The sequence below is a fragment of the Oncorhynchus clarkii genome, chromosome 6 (assembly GCF_045791955.1).
Source record: "Oncorhynchus clarkii lewisi isolate Uvic-CL-2024 chromosome 6, UVic_Ocla_1.0, whole genome shotgun sequence".
In the NCBI taxonomy this organism is placed as follows: domain Eukaryota; kingdom Metazoa; phylum Chordata; class Actinopteri; order Salmoniformes; family Salmonidae; genus Oncorhynchus; species Oncorhynchus clarkii.
Genome location: NC_092152.1, coordinates 50,617,012 through 50,640,318, shown reverse-complemented (window position 1 = coordinate 50,640,318; position 23,307 = coordinate 50,617,012). Strand labels below are relative to the sequence as shown.

At 44.9% G+C, this 23,307-nt stretch overlaps 1 protein-coding gene across 2 annotated transcripts in view; it reads right to left on the bottom strand.

Annotated features, from left to right (window-relative positions):
• The window catches only part of LOC139411277 (homer scaffold protein 1b), a 120,486-nt gene that overhangs the window by 62,259 nt on the left and 34,920 nt on the right, over positions 1-23,307 (bottom strand). Inside the window, exons 2-5 of one of the 2 annotated variants that reach the window (XM_071157347.1) lie at positions 10,984-11,140; positions 9,931-10,062; positions 2,974-3,069; positions 1,692-1,837 (exon numbers count right to left, since the gene is read on the bottom strand). In XM_071157347.1, coding sequence (XP_071013448.1) covers positions 1,692-1,837; positions 2,974-3,069; positions 9,931-10,062; positions 10,984-11,140 — 531 coding nt within the window. Of the gene's footprint in view, positions 1-1,691; positions 1,838-2,973; positions 3,070-9,930; positions 10,063-10,983; positions 11,780-23,307 lie in introns of those variants that run through there. The other variant, XM_071157346.1, reaches the window with a different exon arrangement.

The following is a 23,307-nucleotide window of genomic DNA, read 5'->3' as shown; positions in this document are numbered from 1 at the left end:
GCAAATAGAGGGGGTTTTAGAAAAATGTGAGTCTTCATACAATAAAGTTTAAACAAAACCAAGATTTGAAATTATAAATGTGGCACATACACACACTTACCCCATCATACACACAGACACTGAGTGACACTCTTTCTGTCCTTCCAACTATATACAACTACTGCCCAGTGCTCAAACACACACCTTATCTTATTCAGCCTTGCACACTTCTGTCTTATTCTGTAAACTGGAATCATCTACCATTTATGAATAATATTGAATTGCATCCCTCAAAACAGCCTCAATTCATTGTGGCATGGACTCAACGAGGTGTCAAAAGTGTTTCACAGGGATGCTGGCACATTTGGACTCCAATGCTTCCCACAGTTGTGTCAAGTTAGTTGGATGTCCTTTGGGTGGTGGACCATTCTTGAAAACACACGGGAAACTGTTGAGTGTGAAAAACCCAGCAGCGTTGCAGTTCTTGACACACTCAAACCGGTGCGCCTTGCACCTAATACCATACCCCGTTCAAAGGCACTTAAATCGTTTGTCTTGCCCATTCACCATCTGAATTGCGCACATACACAATTCATGTCTCAATTCTCTCAAGGCTTAAAAATCCTGATTTAACCAGTCTCTTCCACCTAAATCTACACGGATTGAAGTGGATTTCACAGGTGACATCAAAAAGGGATCATAGTGTTCACCTGGTCAGTCCATAACCAGGTGAGCATGCCCCCATTCTCATCGACGGGGCTGTAGTGAAGCAGCATGAGAGCTTCAAGTTCCTTGGTGTCCACATCACCAACAAACTATCATGGTCCAAACACACCAAGACAGTCGTGAAGAGGGCACGACAACGCCTATTCCCCCTCAGGAGACTGAAAAGATTTGGCATGGGTCCTCAGATCCTCAAAACGTTCTACAGCTGCACCATTGTGAGCATGGTTGCATCACCGCCTGGTATGGCAACTGCTCAGCCTCTGACCACAAGGCACTACAGAGGGTAGTGCGTACGGCCCAGTACATCACTGGAGCCAAGCTTTCTGCCACCCAGGACCTCTATACCAGGAGGGGTCAGAGGAAGACCCAAAGAAATCGCCAAAGACTCCAGCCACCCTAGTCATAGACTGTTCTCTCTGCTACCGCACGGCAAGCGGTACCAGAGCGCCAAGTCTAGGTCCAAGAGGCTTCTAAACAGCTTCTACCCCCAAGCCATAACAGCTAATCAAATGGCTACCTGGACTATTTGCATTGTCCCCCACACCCCCCCATTTTTACGCTGCTGATACTCTCTGTTTATTATCCATGCATAGTCCCTTTATCTCTACCTACATGTACATATTACCTAAATCACCTCGACTAACCGGTGCCCCCGCACATTGACTCTGTACCATTGCCCCCTGAATAAAGCATCACTACGGTTATTTTATTGTTGTTTTTATTGTTGTTTTTCGATTTGTCTTATTTTTTTATTTTTTTTATTAACTCTTATTTTTCTTAAAACTGCATTGTTGGTTAAAGGCATTTAAGTAAGCATTCCACTCTAAGGTCTATCTATACCTGTTGTATTTCGGCATGTGACAAATAACATTTGATTTGATTTTGACATTGCAAGTGTTTCGTAAACTCAGTGTTTACACCCACACACACACACAAACACACACACACACAGCACAACCCCTTATTAACACCCCTGTGTGTGTTACCTGTGTGTGAAAGCCAGTGCGTTCTGAGACGGTTCAGGACGGGGCTCGGGTGTGATGTCACAGGGGTCATCTGTCCCATTGATGTTGTCCATGGCGGGAGGAGTCACAGGAGTCAGAGGTGAAGAGAGTTCACCTGCTGGCGACTCCTACATACAGGACAAACAATCAATCCATCAATCAACATATAACTAAAGAAATGTTTACAGTGCTTCTTATAAACCCATTAGTCTGAAAGTGCTGAACAGTGATTCTGGATTTATCTAGCAAAGAGCAAGCATTGTATGAGAATGAAATTAGTTCAAATTAACCAAGTCATTTTTTCATGAGGAGATTCAGCAGTCATCTTCTTCCTCTGTTCGGCGTGAGAGAGAGATCGAGAAAATTGGAAATAAATAAATAAAGAGAAAACAAATAGAGAGAGACGGATAGGAGAATCTGGTGATAAGCTCCTAGCTCTGTATTACCAAGAGGACATTACTGAGCTGTTCTGCCTGCCAAAGCTTATTGTAGCTCAGAGAAATTGCAGATAAACGTTTATCTTTATTTCCCAAACAATTAAGCCTATGTGACCAAACAAAACATTTACACACTTTAATTACATGAAACAAAACAATTAAGGGGTTATAAACTGGCCATTGTACACACTCAAACCATGCACCACTTAGGGCTGACGGACAGAGATAACTGAGACTTAATCACTGTAGAAAATTACTTTCAGGACATTCCCATTGAAAGTATAATTTCATAATCTACATTTATAAGTGGCCTTATTGAAGAAGGCTGGGTTAATGTATGCTTATCATACTCTCAATGCTGTTCTCAGACTTCTACATGTGCAACAATGTCCGTTTCCATTGTGCTGACATATTTAGTGTAGCATCAAATCATTTTTGGATGGAGGAATCGGATGGAGGAACCATTCATCAGCATCCTGTTTTCTGTGCATGTAATGATGTGATGTAAACTGATGCAATGTGTAGTAAAATAGCAGGGTTTCCCTGGACTAGAGAGGGTGTTAAGCTGGTTTTTGAAGTGGTGGGACTCTGGGGATCGAATCTTAAAAACAACCTAATTTCTTCCATTTCTGTTCAAAGGAGGGCAATAAATATGCAGCGAAAACACAATAATCTAACAAATGCAGGGATTTCCAAGTTTATATGTTTGTTGCGTGGTTCTCTTTTTTTCCAGCTGTTAACTTATGAAGTACCACAGCAGAGTGTTGTGACCTTTTTGGTGTGAGTACCTAAGAGGGAGCAGTGGCTGTGTTTTTAGTGGTGAATACCTGAGAGGGAGAGGTGGCTAGTTCCATCTTTCCATCTTGACTTTTTCCCTTGGCCTGACGTGCTGCCTCCTTATACTCTGAAAACTTCTCTGCAAACTGGAGAGAGAGACAGAGACTGGTCACATACTCTGAGAGGTAGAACGTCAATTTCTAGTTCTAATACAAAATATTTGTCACTTTAGGGTACACCTGTGCACACACAAAAAAACACACTAGTATGTTAGTATTAAGAGGGTAGAGGAGGTTGTCATTAGCGACCAAATGGGAGGCATCTGATTTGACGTCCAACATTTGGGCTATGGAATGGAGGCCCCTACCCATAATGCTTCGGTAGAAATGTGAGCGATGTACGTCAACCAGAGAATGGCACAGTAACCCTTACAGTAAAACCCATGCCAGTGCGTGGACACAGGCATGCACATAGAGACATAGTAACATCATAGGAACATTAGAAACATAAATAAACACAGACAAACTGGGTAAACTCCTCTTTCTCGATTCGCTCTCCCTCTCTCTCCCTTGTGGGAGGGGCTTAATTTATATTATGCCACCAGCTGTTCTCTGTCACACTTTGATCCAAAGTGACTTACAGCTTTGTCATACATTGTGTCATGACTTTATTGTGAGGATCCAAAGGATCAGGTTACAGTGGATCAGCTCTACAGAGCTCTCTCTCTCCCACAGGGGGAAGAGGGATTGATGTGGGGTTTCTATGACACCTTACATCAATCATAAATTGTAAGTCAGCAGACTCCTAGTCATATAAACCCCTACTAGAATATCTAACAGTTAGTCATATAAACCCCCTACTAGAATATCTAACTTGAGTTTAATGGCCCCGACAGAGATGGCCGCTTCGCGTTGCTAGGAAACTATGCATTATTTAGTTTTTGTACGTGTTATTTCTTACATTGGTACCCCAGGTAATCTTAGGTTTAATTACATACAGTCGGGAGGAACTACTGAATATAAGAGCAACGTCAACTGACCATCATTACGACCAGGAATATGACTTTCCCAAAGCGGATACTGTGTTTTGCCTTCCACCCAGGACAATGGATCGGATCCCAGCCGGCGACCCAAAACAACAACGCCGTAAAAGGGGCAAAGCGGTCTTCTGGTCAGGCTCCGGAGACAGGCACATCGCACACCACTCCCTAGCATACTACTCGCCAATGGCCAGTCTCTTGACAACAAGGTTGATGAAATCCGAGCAAGGGTAGCATTCCAGAGAGACATCAGAGACTGTAACGTTCTTTGCTTCACGGAAACATGGCTCACTCGAGAGACGCTATCGGAGTCGGTGCAGCCAGCTGGTTTCTTCACGCATCGCGCCGACAAAAACAAGCATCTTTCTGGTAAGAAGAAGGGTAGGGGAGTATGCCTTATGATTAACGAGACGTGGTGTGATCATAACAACATATAGGAACTCAAGTCCTTCTGTTCACCTGAAGGCTAATCTGAAAACAAGACTCCCTAAATTCTATCAGCATATCGATTGCGCAACCAAGGCTGGTAAAACCCTGGATCATTGTTATTTTAACTTCCGCGACGCATATAAGGCCCTCCACCGCCCTCCTTTCAGAAAAGCTGACCACAACTCAATTTTGTTGCTTCCACCCTACAGACAGAGACTAAAACAAGAAGCTCAGGTCTGTTCAACGCTGTTCCGACCAATCTGAATCCACGCTTCAAGACTGCTTCGATCACGTGGATTGGGATATGTTCCGCATTGCATCCAACAACAACATTGACGAATACGCTGATTCGGTGAGCAAGTTCATTAGAAAGTGCATCGGCGATGTTATACCCACAACAACGATTAAAACATTTCCAAACCAGAAACCGTGGATAGACGGCAGCATACGAGCAAAACTGAAAGCGAGAACCACTGCTTTTAACCAGGGCAAGGTGACCGGAAATATGACCGAATACAAACAGTGTAGCTATTCCCTCCGCAAGGCAATCAAACAAGCTAAGCGTCAGTATAGAGACAAAGTAGAGTTGCAATTCAACGGCTCAGACACGAGGTATGTGGCAGGGTCTACAGTCAATCATGGATTACAAAAAGAAAACCAGCCCTGTCGTCTTGCTCCCAGACAGACTAAATAACTTCTTTGCTCGACAATACAGTGCCACTGACACGGGCCGCTACCAAAACCTGCGGACACTCCTTCACTGCAGCCGACGTGAGTAAAACATTTAAACGTGTTAACCCTCGCTGCAGGCCCAGAAGGCATCCCCAGCTGCGTCCTCAGAGCATGCTGGCTGGTGTGTTTAAGGACATATTCAATCAATCCTTATCCCAGTCTGCTGTTCCCACATGCTTCAAGAGGGCCACCATTATTCCTCTTCCCAAGAAAGCTAAGGTAACTAAACGACTACCGCCCTGTAGCACTCACTTCCGTCATCATGAAGTGCTTTGAGAGACTAGTCAAGGACCATAATCACCTCCACCCTACCTGACACCCTAGACCCACTTCAATTTGCTTACCGCCCCAATAGGTCCACAGACGTAGCAATCGCTACCACACTGCACACTGCCCTAACCCATCTGGACAAGAGGAATACCTATGTGAGAATGCTGTTCATGGACTACAGCTCAGCATTTAACACCATAGTACCCTCCAAACTCGTCATCAAGCTCGAGACCCTGGGTCTCGACCACGCCCTGTGCAACTGGGTACTGGACTTCCTGACGGGCCGCCCCCAGGTGGTGAGGGTAGGTAACAACATCTCCACCCCGCTGATCATCAACACTGGGGCCCCACAAGGGTGAGTTCTGAGCCCTCTCCTGTACCTCCTGTTCACCCACGACTGCGTGGCCATGCACGCCTCCAACTCAATCATCAAGTTTGCGGACGACACTACAGTGGTAGGCTTAATTACCAACAACAACAAGACGGACTACAGGGAGGAGGTGAGGGCCCTCGGAGTGTGGTGTCAGGAAAATAACCTCACACTCAACGTCAACAAAACAAAGGATATGGTTGTGGACTTCAGGAGACAGCAGAGGGAGCATCCCCCTATCCACATCGATGGGACAGTAGTGGAGAAGGTAGTAAGTTTTAAGTTCCTCAACGTACACATCACAGACAAACTGAATTGGTCCACCCACACAGACAGCGTTGTGAAGAAGGCGCAGCAGCGCCTCTTCAACCTCGGGAGGCTGAAGAAATTCAGCTTGTCACCAAAAGCACTCACAAACTTCTACAGATGCACAATCGAGAGCATCCTGTCGGGCTGTATCACCGCCTGGTACGGCAACTGCTCCGCCTACAACCGTAAGGCTCTCCAGAGGGTAGTGAGGTCTGCACAACGCATCACCGGGGGCAAACTACCTGCCCTCCAGGACACCTACACCACCCGATGTCACAGGAAGGCCATAAAGATCATCAAGGACAACAACCACCCGAGCCACTGCCTGTTTACCCCGCTATCATCCAGAAGGCGAGGTCAGTACACGTGCATCAAAGCTGGGACCGAGAGACTGAATAACAGCTTCTATCTCAAGGCCATCAGACTGTTAAACAGCCACCACTAACATTGAGTGGCTGCTGTCAACATACTAACTCCAGCCACTTTAATAATGGAAAGTGATGTAAAAAATGTATCACTAGCCACTTTAAACAATGCCACTTAATATAATGTTTACATACCCTTGCAAATAAATTCATAAAAAATCCTACAATGTGATTTTCTGGATTTTTGTTTCTCATTTTGTCTGTCATAGTTGAAGTATACCTATGATTAAAATTACCGGCCTCTCTCATCTTTTTAAGTGGGAGAACTTGCACAATCAGTGGCTGACTAAATACTTTTTTGCCCCACTGTATACTGTACTCGATACCATCTACTGCATCTTGCCTATGCCGTTCTGTACCATTAATCATTCATATATCTTTATGTACATATTCTTTACCCCTTTACACGTGTGTGTATAAGGTAGTAGTTGTGGAATTGTTAGGTTAGATTACTCGTTGGTTATTACCGCATTGTCGGAACTAGAAGCACAAGCATTAACATCTGCTAACCATGTGTATGTGACAAATAAAATTTGATTTGATTTCTTGTCTCTAGTATGGGTGATTGGAATATATGTCTGCCTTATGAAGAGTTTATCGCTCAAAACTACAACATCCAACAATGGACACAGGGACAATTATTTCATCCTCCGAATTTTGGTAATGATAAGAGATGGAATGTGGAAGATTGACTATTTTGTGATGTCATTAAAAGTTAAATGAAGACGTTATAACGACAACAATGTAACTTGAAGGGTTTGCATAATGTGTATCTCATGTTGACATACTTTACGTTGTGCAGAAAATATCCAGATTAAAGAGAATGTTTTTGTTAAGAGAAGACTGTGATTTTAGTTATCTAACGAGATCATAGTAAATTCTGATACATTGCCTCATAACTAGCTACGCCCCAGGGAACGCAGGGAGCGTGTCAGCAAGACAGAAATGCCCCCTTTCTACTCGAGGTTATAAAGCACTTGAGTTAAGAATTAACATATCAGAAACGCAACATGAGGTTGAAGAAGACAAAATAACCTCTTAACAAACAATGCCACGGTTGAGTAGCTGTTCTTAGTATTGTATCTCGTCAGAGATTTACACCAGAGAACGAAGGAGATGGCCATACAAAGAACAAGGCCGAACCTCTCTCACAAAGTGGAACTCGGCGCACGAAGGCCTGGGCCAAACAGAGAAACACCAAAGAGATACCCAACGAAGACCTTCAACATGTAAATACATGCCTTACACTTCTTACCCATAAGATCGTTAGTTCGGGGCAAGGTATCAGGGAAAAAGTAAGTGCAGTTTACAAATGTATCCAAGTATTGTTTCTCTTTCTCTCTCACTCTCGCTCTCTCTCTTTAAATCTCCATCTTGTGTAACATGTTATATTGTCTTGCTCCGCTAATGACCTGTTGTCATCGCATTACGTTTCTAATCAATAACCTATACCGTGTGTGTGTATGTGAATCTTATGTTATCATTTAGCTTGTTAGTAAATAATTAAATCAATTTGTGTGGTACGGAATGATCAGTGAGACCCGGGTTTGTGCAGATTCACGGAGTCTACAACTGATATGAGGAAATTATTAATTGATGACTGGTATGATATGTATATACAGTTGAAATCAGAAGTTTACATACACTTAGGTTGGAGTCATTAAAACTCGTTTTTCAACCACTCCACAAGTTTCTTGTTAACAAACTATAGTTTTGGCAAGTCGTTTAGGACATCTACTTTGTGCATGACACAAGTAATGTTTCCAACAATTGTTTACAGACAGATTATTTCACTTATAATTCACTATATTCCAATTTCAGTGGGTCAGAAGTTTATATTAAACAGGTTGGAAAATTCCAGAAAATTATGTCATGGCTTTAGAAGCTTCTGATAGGCTAATTGACATCATTTGAGTCATTTGAATTAGAGGTGTACCTGTGGATGCGGTAGCAGAGAGAACAGTCTATGACTAGGTGGCTGGAGTCTTTGACAATTTTTTGGGCGTACGCACTGCCCTCTGCAGTGCCTTGTGTTTGGAGGCCGAGCAGTTATGCAACCCGTCAGTGATGCAACCCGTCGGGATGCTCTAGATGGTGCAGCTGTAGAACCTTTTCTTCATGGTGCAGTTGAATAACCGTTTGAGGATCTGAGGACACATGCCAAATATTTTCAGTCTCCTGAGGGGGAATAGGTTTTTTCGCGTCGTCTTCACGACTGTCTTGGTGTGCTTGGACCATGTTAATTTGCTGGTGATGTGGACACCAAGGAACTTGAAGCTCTCAACCTGCTCCACTGCAGCCCAGTCGATGAGAATGGGGGCGTGCTCGGTCCTCCGTTTCCTGTAGTCCACAATCATCTCCTTTGTGTTGATCACGTTGAGGGAGAGGTTGTTGTCTTGTCACCACACAGCCAGGTCTCTGACCACCTCCATATAGGCTGTCTCGTTGTTGTCGGTGATCAGGCCTAACACCGTTGTGTAATCTGTAAACTTAATGATTGTGCTGGAGTCGTGCCTGGCCGTGCAGTCATGAGCGAACAGGTAGTACAGAAGGGAACTGAGCATGCACCCCTGAGGGGCCCCCCATGTTGAAGATCAGCGTGATAGATGTGTTGTTACCTACCCTAGTCCCCTGGGGTGAACAGATCATACAATTTCATAGAAATTACATGGAAACAACGTTGATTCAACCAGTGTGTGCTCAGAGGGTTCATTATTACTGGATTACTAGTGGAATATTGATTGAGAATTTATACCCAATGTTAATATCCCTAATCATGAAATTAAGACATTAATGATTATAAGACTAAGAACATCATTATTCTGCTTATTCTCTCTGTGTGTGTGGGTGTGTATATGTGCGTGGGTGCGAGTGTGTGTGCGCCCGTGTGTGGATGCGTGTGTATGTGTGGGTGCATGCGTATGTGTGTGTGTGCGTGTGTGGGTGGGTGCGTGTGTGGGTGCGTGTGGGTGCGTGTGGGTGCGCGTGTATGTGTGGGTGAGTGTGTTTTTTTTAAATTTCACCTTTATTTAACCAGGTAGGCCATTTGAGAACAAGTTCTCATTTACAACTCGTACGTAAGTGTGTGTGTGTGTGTGTGTGTGTGTGTGTGTGTGTGTGTGTGTGTGTGTGTGGATGGATGGATGGATGGATAGATGGGTGCGTGTGTGTGGGTGGGTGGGTGCATGTATGCATATCCGTCTTGTCTGAGAGTAGGGCTGCTGCGTGCATCCCCCGGCTCACGACATAGCTTAATCATACTGCAGAGGAAAGAAGCACCCGCCCACATACACACACACTGACACACACACATACTGCCTCATTAGAGCTAAAAGTGGAAGAGCTACCCAGCGAGAAGAAAGAAAGAACAGTGAAGAAGAGAGAAAGAAAGCGCAGAGGGAACCACTTTTAAGGGATGCGTGTGTCTGTGTACCTTGGTCAGGTGGTGTTCAGTAGAGAAGCCCAAGCCATAAACAGTGTTAGCTCTGCTGTCGGCCCACTGGCCAAACTTCTGAGACGTCTTTGTGAAGGTCATGTTGGGGCTGATGGTGCTGTTGATTATCGCCTACAGGAGCAAACACACACATTAGATCAAATTACAACAAATCAAACCCACAAGACTAAAATACCCAGAGAGGAGAGTGGACTCAAGTCCAGACCTAAAATGGACCCTGTCCCTATCACACAGTAAGACATTCACGCACACCTATTAGGGCACTCCTGGCTCTGTCTGACACATGAGCTGAATAAAACACATTCTAGATTCCGGCACTCGGCTGAATCATGCCAGTGTTAGCTATGCTGTCCACCCACTGACATGTTTGTACATTAGATGGTCCATTAACACTAGACAAACCCACTAAACTGGATGTGTTAAAATGGTGCTAGTTATCTTTCCCTTGGCATTGGATGATGGTGCAGTCACCTTGTGATTAATGTCTTTAGAATGTTTTTAGAGCTTTCCAATTAACCAAATCATTTTCTGAGCTACAGCCTACAAAAAGTAATGACCCTTCTACTATGCTTTTTAAAGATACTTGTCTCACATGTAACTTACTGGCCTGCTACACTAGACACGTAACTTTTTAGGAGTGTGAGACGCTCCAATTCAATGAAAACTGGGCGGAAGCAGTGCGGCTCTGCAAGATGCTCGTGCTGCTCAGCGTAAACTTACACTCTGGTTCAATTTTCAAGATTTCAGGCATGCATCTCACAATTGAGAACACTTGAAGTAGCTCACACTGCCCATGCTGGACAAAAGTTATGCTTCCAGTGTAGCAGGTGAAAAACCTACTGCTTTTGCAATATCACAGTGCAGCTCCTATGTTGTACTCAACCAACCAAAATGAACTTCTAACAATGTTCATAAAGACCTGCACAGTGTTAGAAAAAAATACCTGCAAGTGGCCATAGCATAGAGGCATAACAAGAGTTTCAGTATCTCAGGAGAGTTATGCGTGTTATAAGCACTATAAGTAGCCTTTACCTTGGTGCCGTCGAGGCTGATGATGCGGTAAACGTTGCGGGTGCTGTCATAGAAGTAGGACACAGTGACAGCGTGTTTACTGGTGGGCACCCAGTTCTTCTTGGTGTTGGGGTCAATCTGGAACGCATGGGCCCGCGTGCTGTAGATCGGCTGCTCCCTGAAGGGGGCCAAGAAGAAGTGGTGAACCTCTTTGTGCCTTAACACCATTGTCTGGCCAAACTCGCCTAACCCAAAGTTACTGTTGCCGTTGTTGTCCGGGGAATGGGATCGTCCCGGTAACCGAATCACCAACTCGCCATCGCCTTCCATGACAACCACAGGGAGGGCAGCTTGTGGTTAAAGTTCACCAACTGATTGACTGACAGTCAATGCGCACACACACACACACACACACACACACACACACAAACACACACAGCCTACACACCACCTTCTCCACACACAGACCTCCTATAAACATACACAGACCTACTACACCCACATACAGGCCACATACACACCAATCATGCTGCACATACTAATACATGCCGCAGGTAGCGTAGTGGTTAAGAGCGTTGGGCCAGTAACCGAAAGTTCGCTGTGTTGAATCCCCGAGCCGACAAGGTAAAAAAATCTGTAAATGTGCTCTTGAGCAAGGCACTTAAAACTAATTGCTCCTGCAATTCTCTCTGGATAACAGTGTCTGCTAAATGGTACTTCCTATACATGTAGGCTATACAAGTGCACATCCACACAGTCTCTCCTCTGAATGGCAGTGCTGTCTCTCCCTGCTCTGATTTGGGAATGCCAGTGGTATGGTGAGAGAGGGGTTACAGGCTAAATATAGAGAACCGGCTAAATATAGAGAAAAGTTACGAAATCTCACATAGTATCAAACGTGGCTGTGGGGTCATAGAAGCTGCAGGCACAGTGATTTGAGCTATCTGAATGGACAGCAATACACTTGAATTTAAAAGAAATAGTGGTGCAAGGCTTTATTGGCTTTTCTACAGAAATGTTAGGTGATCGACTAGGAATGCCTTGTAGATTGACCAGTCGACTGCGATCGACCGGTTGATAACCACTGCTGTACATAATCAACAATGAGAGGGGGAGGAGAGAAGGGAGGGAGGGAAAGCAGTGGTTGTAAATGTGAAGTTCGAAAGCCTGAGGAAGTTCATATTGGAAACTTTTCTAATACATATGAATGGAGTGCAGATTGCCAGCGGCTGCCAGTGAAAGCATTTATTGGCTGTGAGTAGATTTTTCAAAAACATCCACCACTCCTATCCCTCTTCAGAAGCAAGTAAGCTAATTTACTGTGCTAGCATCACTAGCATGGAATATTTTTGAAAATTGACATTTCGGAAATTTTCGATCTCCACTTCTGTTTGAATGTGCCTATTCCAGTTGTTGGGAGAGGCAAATGTGTCAAAATATTCTATAGGATTTATGATTTTTCTACTGGAATCCTATATCAAAATCCTATTGGACTACGTTTTCCTATTGGAAATAAAAAGTGATCCTATAGGATTCTTGCAGTCCTATAGGATATTGTATCACCTGTATCATAATCCTATTGGAATCCTATTGAACTACTTTTTTCCCATTGGAAATCAAAAGTAATCTGATTGGATCCTATAGGTTTTTGACAAGTCTTGTAGGATTTTGTCATCCTAATCAGAATCCTATTTTTCCTAAATGAACCCAATAGATTACAATTTGCTGTCATAAGTTCCAGTTCATTTTCATTGATCGGAAAACAACAGTTGTATACTAATTTCTGTTTTATTCACCTTTAAGAAAACCTGAGTGACTGATGACGTCACAGCTAGCACGGGCATGCAGTGTTAAATAAAGAGTTCAGCTCGCCGCCTGTGGCTGCGCATAGAATCTCTGGTTTTCTAACATCATCATTCTAACTGTTTTATCCTTCATTGTGCATGAATGCAATAACTGAGTACAGTATTTATTTCCTTTTGTTTCCTGACGAAGTTGTCAATGTTTTAGTCATATTTTCATCATTGTGCAGCATTTAATGCACGCATTTTTAGGCTTTCGACTTGGCCAAGGCTCTGTCAATCACCACATTCTTATTGGCAGACTCAACAGCCTTGGTTTCTCAAATGCCTGCCTCGCCTGGTTCACCAACTACTTCTCAGACAGAGTTCAGTGTGTCAAATCGGAGGGCCTGTTGTCCAGACTTGGGGGTGTCTATGGGGGTGTCACAGGGTTCAATTCTCGGGCTGATTCTTTTCTCTGTATACATCAATGATGTCACTCCTGCTGCTGGTGATTCTCTGATCCACCTCTACGCAGACTACACCATTCTGCATACTTCTGCCCCTTCTTTGGACACTGTGTTAACTAACCTCCAGACGAGCTTTAATGCCATACAACTCTCCTTCCGTGGCCTCCAACTGCTCTTAAATGAAAATAAAACTAAATGCATGCTCTTCACTTCCCGCACCTGCCCGCCCGTCCAGCATCACTACTCTGGACGGTTCTGAATATGTAGACAACTACAAATACCTAGGTGTCTGGTTAGATTGTAAACTCTCCTTCCAGACTCACATTAAGCATCTCCAATCCCAAATTAAATCTAGAATCGGCTTCCTATTTCGCAACAAAGCATCCTTCACTCATGCTGCCAAACATACCCTGCCGATTCTGATGTCAGACCATAGAATTAGGAATTAGAATACTAGAGTTGACATGAACCTTCTTATGATGGTCCAAAGGTCAGCCATGTTGGTCAGGAAGTTGTACAACCATGGTTTGCCAGTGCTGTGATAGTGTAAAACAATGAATGTGAAGAATTTATTGGCACTGTATGTGTTAGCTAGCTAGCCAGACAGATTTAGAGGAATGATTCCATTCATTTTTCAAATTAACTGCCAATATGCCAAAATTACATTCAAACAATGCAGTCAATCCACTATGGAACGCTGTTTGGGTCTTTGTGTGTCAAAAAAGATACACGTCAAATAATACTATTTGACGCCTCAAATAAGCTTTTAATTTAACATGTCAAATAACACAATTCTATTATTGATTGTTGTTTTTGCTGAATTTGCATGTACAAGCCAAGCACCATCATTACGATCACTGTCAAAGCTGTACAATACTGCGTTGATAATAAGGCATTATTTGTTCGACCGAATGGGAATACGTCTGTGTGAGCATTTGAAATTAGATCAAGATCAAATGAGCAGGATAAAAAAAATGTGCCAATATCTTTGATAGAGATGTTATTAGCAACTTCTGGGGTAGCTAGCTAGCTCGCTAGCTTTAGCTTGGTACCTAGCTAGCATCAATGCAACCAGACTGAAAACAATGACCAGTGGAAACTGCAGACATTTTCAATATTGTTAGCAATGATTTAGGAATCCATGTGAGTAAATATTAGCTAGGTAGCCACTTGTTGTTCTCCTATTGAAATAACTAGCTTGCCAGGTACTTAACCCTGTTGCCCAAAACTAATGTTATAAGCAGCCAGCTAGCTTCCTCTGACAAGTATGGCTTGACCGGACTGGGTTATGTGTTGTGAAGCTAGTCATAATAAGGGGTAGCCACAATAGTGGAATTTGCATTTCACCTTTAAGATAAAAGTTCCCATTTGAAAGTGATGAAGAAAGTTACAATTGGTGGAATCATGCCATATTTAGACTAGATCATGTTAAACAAGGTTGCAGTGTTGGAATGTGGAGCAATGAAATGGGCTGTCAGTCTACTCGGTGACACCCACAGAACACAACTGTGAAGAGTTTACGCAAATATTAGCGTCTTAGCTCTTATTGCGGGACTTTGACTGTGGGAAATCAAATCAAATTTTATTAGTCACATGCACCGAATACAGGTGTAGACCTTACAGTGAAATGCTTACTTACAAGCCCCGAACCAACAGAAATAAGGATAAGAATAAGAAATAAAAGTAAGAAGTAATTAAAGAGCAGCAGTAAAATAACAATAGCAAGACTATAGACAGTGGGGTACCGGTACAGAGTCAATGTGCAATAGCTCGAGACTTCCTTAGATATCGTGCACCAGCTGCTATTTACAAAAATACATATTCTGCCGCTCCTTGTCTTACCAGACACCGTTGTTTTATCCTGCCTGTATAGCGTATAACCAGCCAGCTGTATGTTGATAGTGTCGTCGTTCAGCCACAACTCCGTGAAGCATAAGATATTACAGATTTGAATGTCCCGTTGGTAGTTTATTCTTCCGCGAAGGTCATCGATTTCATTCTCCAAAGATTGCACGTTTGCTAGCAGAATGGAAGGAAGTGGAGGTTTATTCGATCGCTTATGAATTCTCAGAAGGCAGCCCGACCTCTGGCCCCTTTTTCTCCACCTCCTCTTCACGGGGATCTGGGCCTGTTCCCGAGAAAGCAGTATATCATTCGTGTCGGGCTCGTCAGACTCGTTAAAGGAAAAAAAGGATTCTGCCAGTCAGTGGTGAGTAATCGCAGTCCTGATGTCCAGAAGTTATTTTCGGTCACAAGAGACGATAGCGGCAACATTATGTACAAAATAAGTTACAAACAACGCAAAGAAACAAAAAAAAAACACAATCTGTTGGGGACAAGGAAAAAAGTCAACCTTCTTGTCACGACTTCTGCCGAAGTCGTTGCCTCTCCTTGTTCGGGCGGTGCTCGGCGTTCGACGTCACCGGTCTTCTAGCCATCATTGATCCTTTTTTTTCATTTTCCATTGGTTTTGTCTTGTCTTCCCATACACCTGTTTTCAATCCCATTCATTACCTGTTGTGTATTTAACCCTCTGTTTCCCCTCATGTCTTTGTCAGAGATTGTTTTATTTGTCAGTGTAGTGTGATTGTTGTATAGGTGTGCGTCGGGTCCTCGTACCCATGTTTATGTACATTTAGTGTTATGGAGCATACTCCGTGGACTTTATTAAAAGACTCCATTTTACACTCCATTTGACTCTCCTGCGCCTGACTTCCCTGCCACCTATTACACCTACGCATGACAGAATCTCTGACCAATATATGAAGTCAGCAGGAGAGGACACTATGCCCATGGAGCTGGAGGAACGCGTTCAGGAACAAGCTAGGGAGCTTGACGTTATCAGCTCCTTCATGGATCACATTGTCATGAAAATGGATCGCTGGGAGAGACAGGGAGTTTCTCCAGCGCCACCACCACCACAACCGGAATCTCTCGTGAACGATTTTTCCTCTCCGGAATCGAGGATCCATTTATTTACCTACGGGATACAACGGAGATACTGCCGGCTGCCAGGGTTTCCTCCTTAAACTGAACTTGTATCTAGCCACGGCCTCCCCAGTACCATCTGACCGTGAGAAGAGTTACGCCCTCGTCTCATGCCTCACCAGGAAAGCCCTGGAATGGGCCAGCGCTGTGTGTAGTAGGGAGGATGCGGCGCTGGACCATTTTGAGGAGTTCACCCGCCAATTCCGGATAGTATTCGATCACCCACCTGAAGGCAAAGCAGCGGGTGAGCTTCTCTATCATCTGAGGCAGGAGACGAGGAGTGCACAGGATTTTGCTTTGGAGTTTAGGACCTTGGCTGCCGGCGCTGGATGGAGCGACAGGGCCCTGATCGACCATTACCGTTGTAGTCTACGCGAGGACGTCCGTCGGGAGCTGGCCTGTAGAGACACCACCCTCACCTTCGACCAGCTGGTGGACATGTCCATCAGGCTGGACAACATGCTGGCTACTCGTGGACGTCTAGATCGGGGTCTGGTTGTTCCATCCTCCCGCACCCTCTCTCCCGAACCTATGGAATTGGGAGGGATGGTGCGCAGGGAGACCGGAGGGGGTTCCCGCTCGAGCACCATTCAAGGTCGCAGAGAGCACACTGCTGGTCGGTGCCGGGTTGGTTCCTCTGGGAATAGAGAGGGCAGGCAGGGCATTCTGGCGTCACCCCAGGTGAGTAGGCACCATTCTCATCCAGAGCCCTCTGCTGCACTAATGTTTGTCTCTGTCTCTTTTCCTGATTTTTCACTGCATTCCCAGTATAAGGCGCTAGTAGATTCGGGTGCGGCTGGGAATTTCATTAATAAAAGTCTAGCTCATAGTTTAGGGATCCCTATTGTTCCTGTGGATATGCCTTTCCCTATTCATGCCTTAGATAGTCGACCATTAGGGTCAGGGTTTATCAGGGAGGTAACCGCACCTTTGTGTATGATAACGCAGGAGGGTCACAAGGAGAAGATTAGTCTTTTCCTTATTGATTCTCCTGCGTATTCTGTGGTGCTAGGCCTACCCTGGTTAGTTTGTCATAACCCCACTGTTTCTTGGCCACAGAGGGCTCTCACAGGGTGGTCGCGAGAATGCTCAGGTAGGTGTTTAGGGGTTTCCGTTGGTGCTACTACGGTGGAAAGTCCAGACCAGGTCTCCACCGTGCGCATTCCCCCCGAATATGCCGATTTGGCTCTCGCCTTCTGTAAAAAGAAGGCGACTCAATTACCACCCCATCGACTGGGGGATTGTGCGATAGATCTCCTGGTAGACGCTGCATATCCCAAGAGTCACGTGTATCCCCTGTCGCAAGCGGAGACGGAGGCTATGGAGACATATATCTCTGAATCCCTGCATCAGGGGTTCATTCAGCCATCCATTTCACCCGTCTCTTCGAGTTTCTTTTTTGTGAAAAAAAAGGATGGCGGTTTACGCCCGTGCGTTGATTATCGAGGTCTTAATAAAATCACAGTGAAATATAGTTACCCGCTACCTCTGATCAATACGATTATTGAGTTAATGCACGGGGCACGTTTTTTCACAAAATTGGATCTCAGGAGTGCGTACAATCTGGTGCGTATTAAGAAGGGTGATGAATGGAAGACGGCATTTAGCACCACCTCAGGTCATTATGAGTACCTGGTCATGCCATATGGGTTGATGAATGCTCCATCAGTTTTCCAATCATTTGTAGATGAGATCTTCAGGGACCTGCACGGGCAGGGTGTAGTGGTGTATATCGATGATATTCTGATATACTCTGCTACACGCACCGAGCATGTGTCCCTGGTGCGCAGGGTGCTTGGTCGCCTGTTGGAGCATGATCTATATGTCAAGTCTGAGAAATGCTTGTTTTTCCAACAATCCATCTCCTTCCTAGGGCATCGGATTTCCACTTCAGGAGTGGAGATGGAGAGCGACCGCATTACAGCCGTGCGTAATTGGCCGACTCCAACCACGGTAAAGGAGTTGCAGCGTTTTTGGGGGTTTTCCAATTACTACCGGAGGTTTATCCGGGGTTTTGGTCAGGTGGCAGCTCCCATTACCTCACTGCTAAAGGGGGGCCCAGTGCGCTTGCGGTGGTCGGCTGAGGCGAACAGGGCTTTTGAGCACCTGAAGACTCTGTTTACTTCGGCGCCTGTGCTGGCTCATCCGGATCCCTCTTTGCCATTCATAGTGGAGGTGGACGCATCCGAAGCTGGGATAGGAGCAGTGCTCTCTCAGCGTTCGGGTACGCCACTGAAGCTTCGCCCCTGTGCTTTCTTTTCTAAGAAGCTCAGCCCGGCGGAGCGAAACTATGATGTGGGGAACCGGGAGCTGTTAGCTGTCGTAGAAGCTTTGAAGGTGTGGAGGCATTGGCTTGAGGGGGCTAAACACCCTTTTCTCATCTGGACTGACCACCGCAATCTGGAGTATATCCGGCAGGCAAAGAGATTGAATCCTCGCCAGGCAAGGTGGGCCATGTTTTTCACTCGTTTTGTGTTTACTCTTTCTTACAGACCAGGCTCCCAGAACGTTAAGGCAGACGCATTGTCTCGGCTGTATGACACAGAGGAGCGGGCAGAGCCTTCTCCCCCTGAGTGTCCAGCTGGTCGTCTGTACGTTCCGTCTGCTGTCCGCGACCGATTGATATATTGGGCTCACACGTCACCCTCCTCTGGTCATCCTGGGATAGGTCGGACGATGCGCTGTCTTTGACGGGAGATACTGGTGGCCCACTTTAGCTAAGGACGTGAGGATTTATGTTTCTTCCTGCTCGGTGTGCGCCCAGTGCAAGGCTCCTAGACACCTGCCCAGAGGTAAGCTACAACCTCTACCCGTCACACCTGTCGGTGGATTTTTTGACCGATCTTCCACCTTCACAGGGTTACACCACGATCCTGGTCGTTGTGGATCGGTTTTCTAAGTCCTGTCGTCTCCTCCCTTTGCCCGGTCTCCCTACGGCCTTACAAACTGCAGAGGCCCTGTTTACACACGTTTTCCGGCACTATGGGGTGCCTGAGGATATAGTGTCTGATCGGGGTCCCCAGTTCACATCAAGGGTCTGGAAGGCGTTCATGGAGCGTCTGGGGATCTCGGTTAGTCTTACCTCAGGTTTTCACCCCGAGAGTTATGGGCAGGTGGAGAGAGTTAACCAGGATGTGGGTAGGTTTCTGCGGTCTTATTGCCAGGATCGGCCGGGGGAGTGGGCGAAGTTCGTGCCCTGGGCAGAGATGGCTCAGAACTCGCTACGTCACTCCTCCACTAACCTTACTCCCTTTCAATGTGTATTAGGGTATCAGCCGGTTCTGGCTCCTTGGCATCAGAGCCAGACCGAGGCCCCTGCGGTGGACAATTGGTTTCGGCACGCTGAGGAGACCTGGGAGGCAGCCCACGTCCACCTTCAGCGTGCCATAAGGCGCCAGAAAATTGGCGCAGACCGTCGCCGCAGTGAGGCCCCAGTGTTCGCACCAGGGGACAGGGTCTGGCTCTCGACCCGAAACCTGCCCCTTCGCCTTCTCTGCCGGAAGCTGGGTCCGCGGTTTGTGGGGCCGTTTAAAGTCCTGAGGAGAGTGAACGAGGTATGTTATAGGTTACAACTACCCACTCATTACCGTATTAACCCCTCGTTCCATGTGTCTCTCCTCAGGCCGATGGTGGCTGGCCCGCTCCAGGAGGCTGAAGTGCGTAATGTTCCTCCGCCTCCTCTAGACATCGAGGGGGTTCCGGCGTACTCTGTTCGATCCATTTTGGATTCGAGACGTCGGGCGAGGGGCCTTCAGTACCTCGTGGACTGGGAGGGGTACGGGCCGGAGGAGAGATGCTGGGTTCCGGTGGAGGACGTGTTAGATCCTTCCATGTTATCAGAATTCCACCGTCTCCATCCGGATCGCCCTGCACCTCGCCTTCCGGGTCGTCCCCGAGGCCGGTGTCGACGCGCAGCTGGAGCCGCGCGTCAGGGGGGGGGTACTGTCACGACTTCTGCCGAAGTCGTTGCCTCTCCTTGTTCGGGCGGTGCTCGGCGTTCGACGTCACCGGTCTTCTAGCCATCATTGATCCTTTTTTTTCATTTTCCATTGGTTTTGTCTTGTCTTCCCATACACCTGTTTTCAATCCCATTCATTACCTGTTGTGTATTTAACCCTCTGTTTCCCCTCATGTCTTTGTCAGAGATTGTTTTATTTGTCAGTGTAGTGTGATTGTTGTATAGGTGTGCGTCGGGTCCTCGTACCCATGTTTATGTACATTTAGTGTTATGGAGCATACTCCGTGGACTTTATTAAAAGACTCCATTTTACACTCCATTTGACTCTCCTGCGCCTGACTTCCCTGCCACCTATTACACCTACGCATGACACTTCTACTCCAGTGCCATTGTTACCTCCCCAGTCAGCCTATTGTGTGTATTGACATTCATATTGTACTGTACAGCCTTACGTAAGTATTGGGGTTAAATTAAATGGTGTATCAGTCTACTCGGTACCCAAGTGCTTTTTTCCCAAAGACCTCAGCGGTATCAAGCTCCAAAATATCTACGTTGTATTGTTTTTCCTCTGGAATAGTGTTTAATGAACATAGTAGGTTGACTGGTACAATAAATCTGCCTCAATTCGCAGTGTTTTCAGAGTCCCGAAATAAGAGCTACAAAGCTAATGTTCTCTGGGTGTCACAGAGTAGACTGATACCCGATGTAATTTATCCACAATCCACACATTGACCTTAGAGAGCAGTTTTATTTCTCTATTTGGTTAGGTCAGGGTGTGATGTGGGGTGGGCATTCTATGTTCTGTTTTCTATGTTTCTTTATTTCTATGTTCTGGCCGGGTATGGTTCTCAATCAGGGACAGCTGTCTATTGTTGTCTCTGATTGGGAATCATACTTAGGTAGCCCTTTTTCCCTCCTTTGATTGTGAGTAGTTAACTTTGTTAGAGGCATCATAACCCTGTTAAGTTTCACGTTTTTTTTTAATTGTTTATTGTTTTTGGCGACATTCGAATAAAAAGGAATATGGACGCTCACCACGCTGCACCTTGATCCACTTCTTATGACGGCCGTGACAGTAAGGCTGTACAGTGAAATAAGTATGCCCCAAATGTAATTCTAAAGTCTAATACATACAGTGTTATTTCAACAAATGTTGGTCAAATGATTGTCGTTTGTTGAATTTATATAACATTCCAACCTTGTTTAGCATGATCTATTCCATTAAGGCATGATTCCACTATTTGTATTCATTTGCATCACTTTCAATGGGAGACTTTTATTTTGAAGGCGAACCGCAAATTCCACTACTGTGGCTAACCCCCATTAGTCAAATAAGAACTGTCTTATAAATTAGGGGTATTTTAGATAATGACACCTAGCTAGATAGCTAGCTAGCTAACTATAACTACTGAAACAGATTGTCGTTTTGCTATGATTCTGGGGAAGAACATTGTTTGCATCCATCAGCTAACTAGCTTTTTTATGACCAGCACTGTTCAGAGCTTGGGGAAGTTGTCTGTGCTCGTGTGGCAGCGGCAGGTGCGCGAGACAAACTTTACCAGCATCATAGCATTCGTATCAGTGAATCGTTGTGACATATGAAATATGAGTGATAGTGTAATTAATGTGTAATAACTAGGTAAAAAATGTATGAACGTGTTAAATTATTATGTGACATGTAGTCATATCCAGGTCCTGATTGGTAAACAAGCTTATTTGATGCGTCAAATTGTGTTATGTGACGTGTATCTTTTTTGACACACAAAGACCCAAATGGCATTTCCATTTCAAGGAAGCAGACTATGATTGCAAATGCGGAGGGAGTTGAAAAGAGACCACAGATGGCAGTTGTATAAAACATCTGTCTCCAGATTACATCTTCAAACTAAGGGCAACAACGGCATCCATGACAGAGAGGGAGTAGAGTTCATCCAAGTGTAGCAACATTTTCAGATATTATATGTCTCCAATTTTGTCAGAAAGTGTTTTCATTTCAAGTTAAAGCGTACTGTTAGCTATAAACCAACCAATCAATCTTTTAAAACTATAACCAGTCACCACCATTGCTAATGCAGACACTAACACTACTATAACTTATTTCATAACCATACATACTTTAAAACAAGCTAGCAAGCACACCACATTTTCTTCAGAATATTTACTTTTCAGTGATCACTGTTAGCCTAGAGATAATGTATTAGTTAGAACTACAGCTAGCTATCAGTAGGTCTAGATTCTAACCTATTCTACGTAGTTATTTTTTCTAATATTTAATTTGATCTTTTTTTTTTTACACCAGATACAAACAACAACTAGATCTCATCTGCCCAGACCCACATGCTCACGACACCATAGTGCCTGCATTATTGTACCAAATAGTTTTTATCGGTCACCCATACTATTTCAAAAGTAAATTATTCGATTTTTCCATGATTTGTATAGTGGGGCAAAAAAGTATTTAGTCAGCCACCAATTGTGCAAGTTCTCCCACTTAAAAAGATGAGAGAGGCCTGTAATTTTCATCATAGGTACACTTCAACTGTGACAGACAAAACGAGAAAAAAAATCCAGAAAACCACATTATAGGATTTTTTATGAATTTATTTGCAAATTATGGTGGAAAATAAGTATTTGGTCACGTAAAAACAAGCAAGATTTCTGGCTCTCACAGACCTGTAACTTCTTCTTTAAGAGGCTCCTCTGTCCTCCACTCGTTACCTGTATTAATGCCACCTGTTTTAACTTGTTATCAGTATAAAAGACACCTGTCCACAACCTCAAACAGTCACACTCCAAACTCCCCTATGGCCAAGACAAAAGAGCTGTCAAAGGACACCAAATACAAAATTGTAGACCTGCACCAGGCTGGGAAGACTGAATCTGCAATAGTCAAGCAGCTTGGTTTGAAGAAATCAACTGTGGGAGCAATTATTAGGAAATGGAAGACATGCAAGACCACTGATAATCTCCCTCGATCTGGGGCTCCACGCAAGATCTCACCCCGTGGGGTCAAAATGATCACAAGAATGGTGAGCAAAAATCCCAGAACCACACGGGGGGACCTAGTGAATGACCTGCAGAGAGCTGGGACCAAAGTAGCAAAGCCTACCATCAGTAACACACTACGCCGCCAGGGACTCAAATCCTG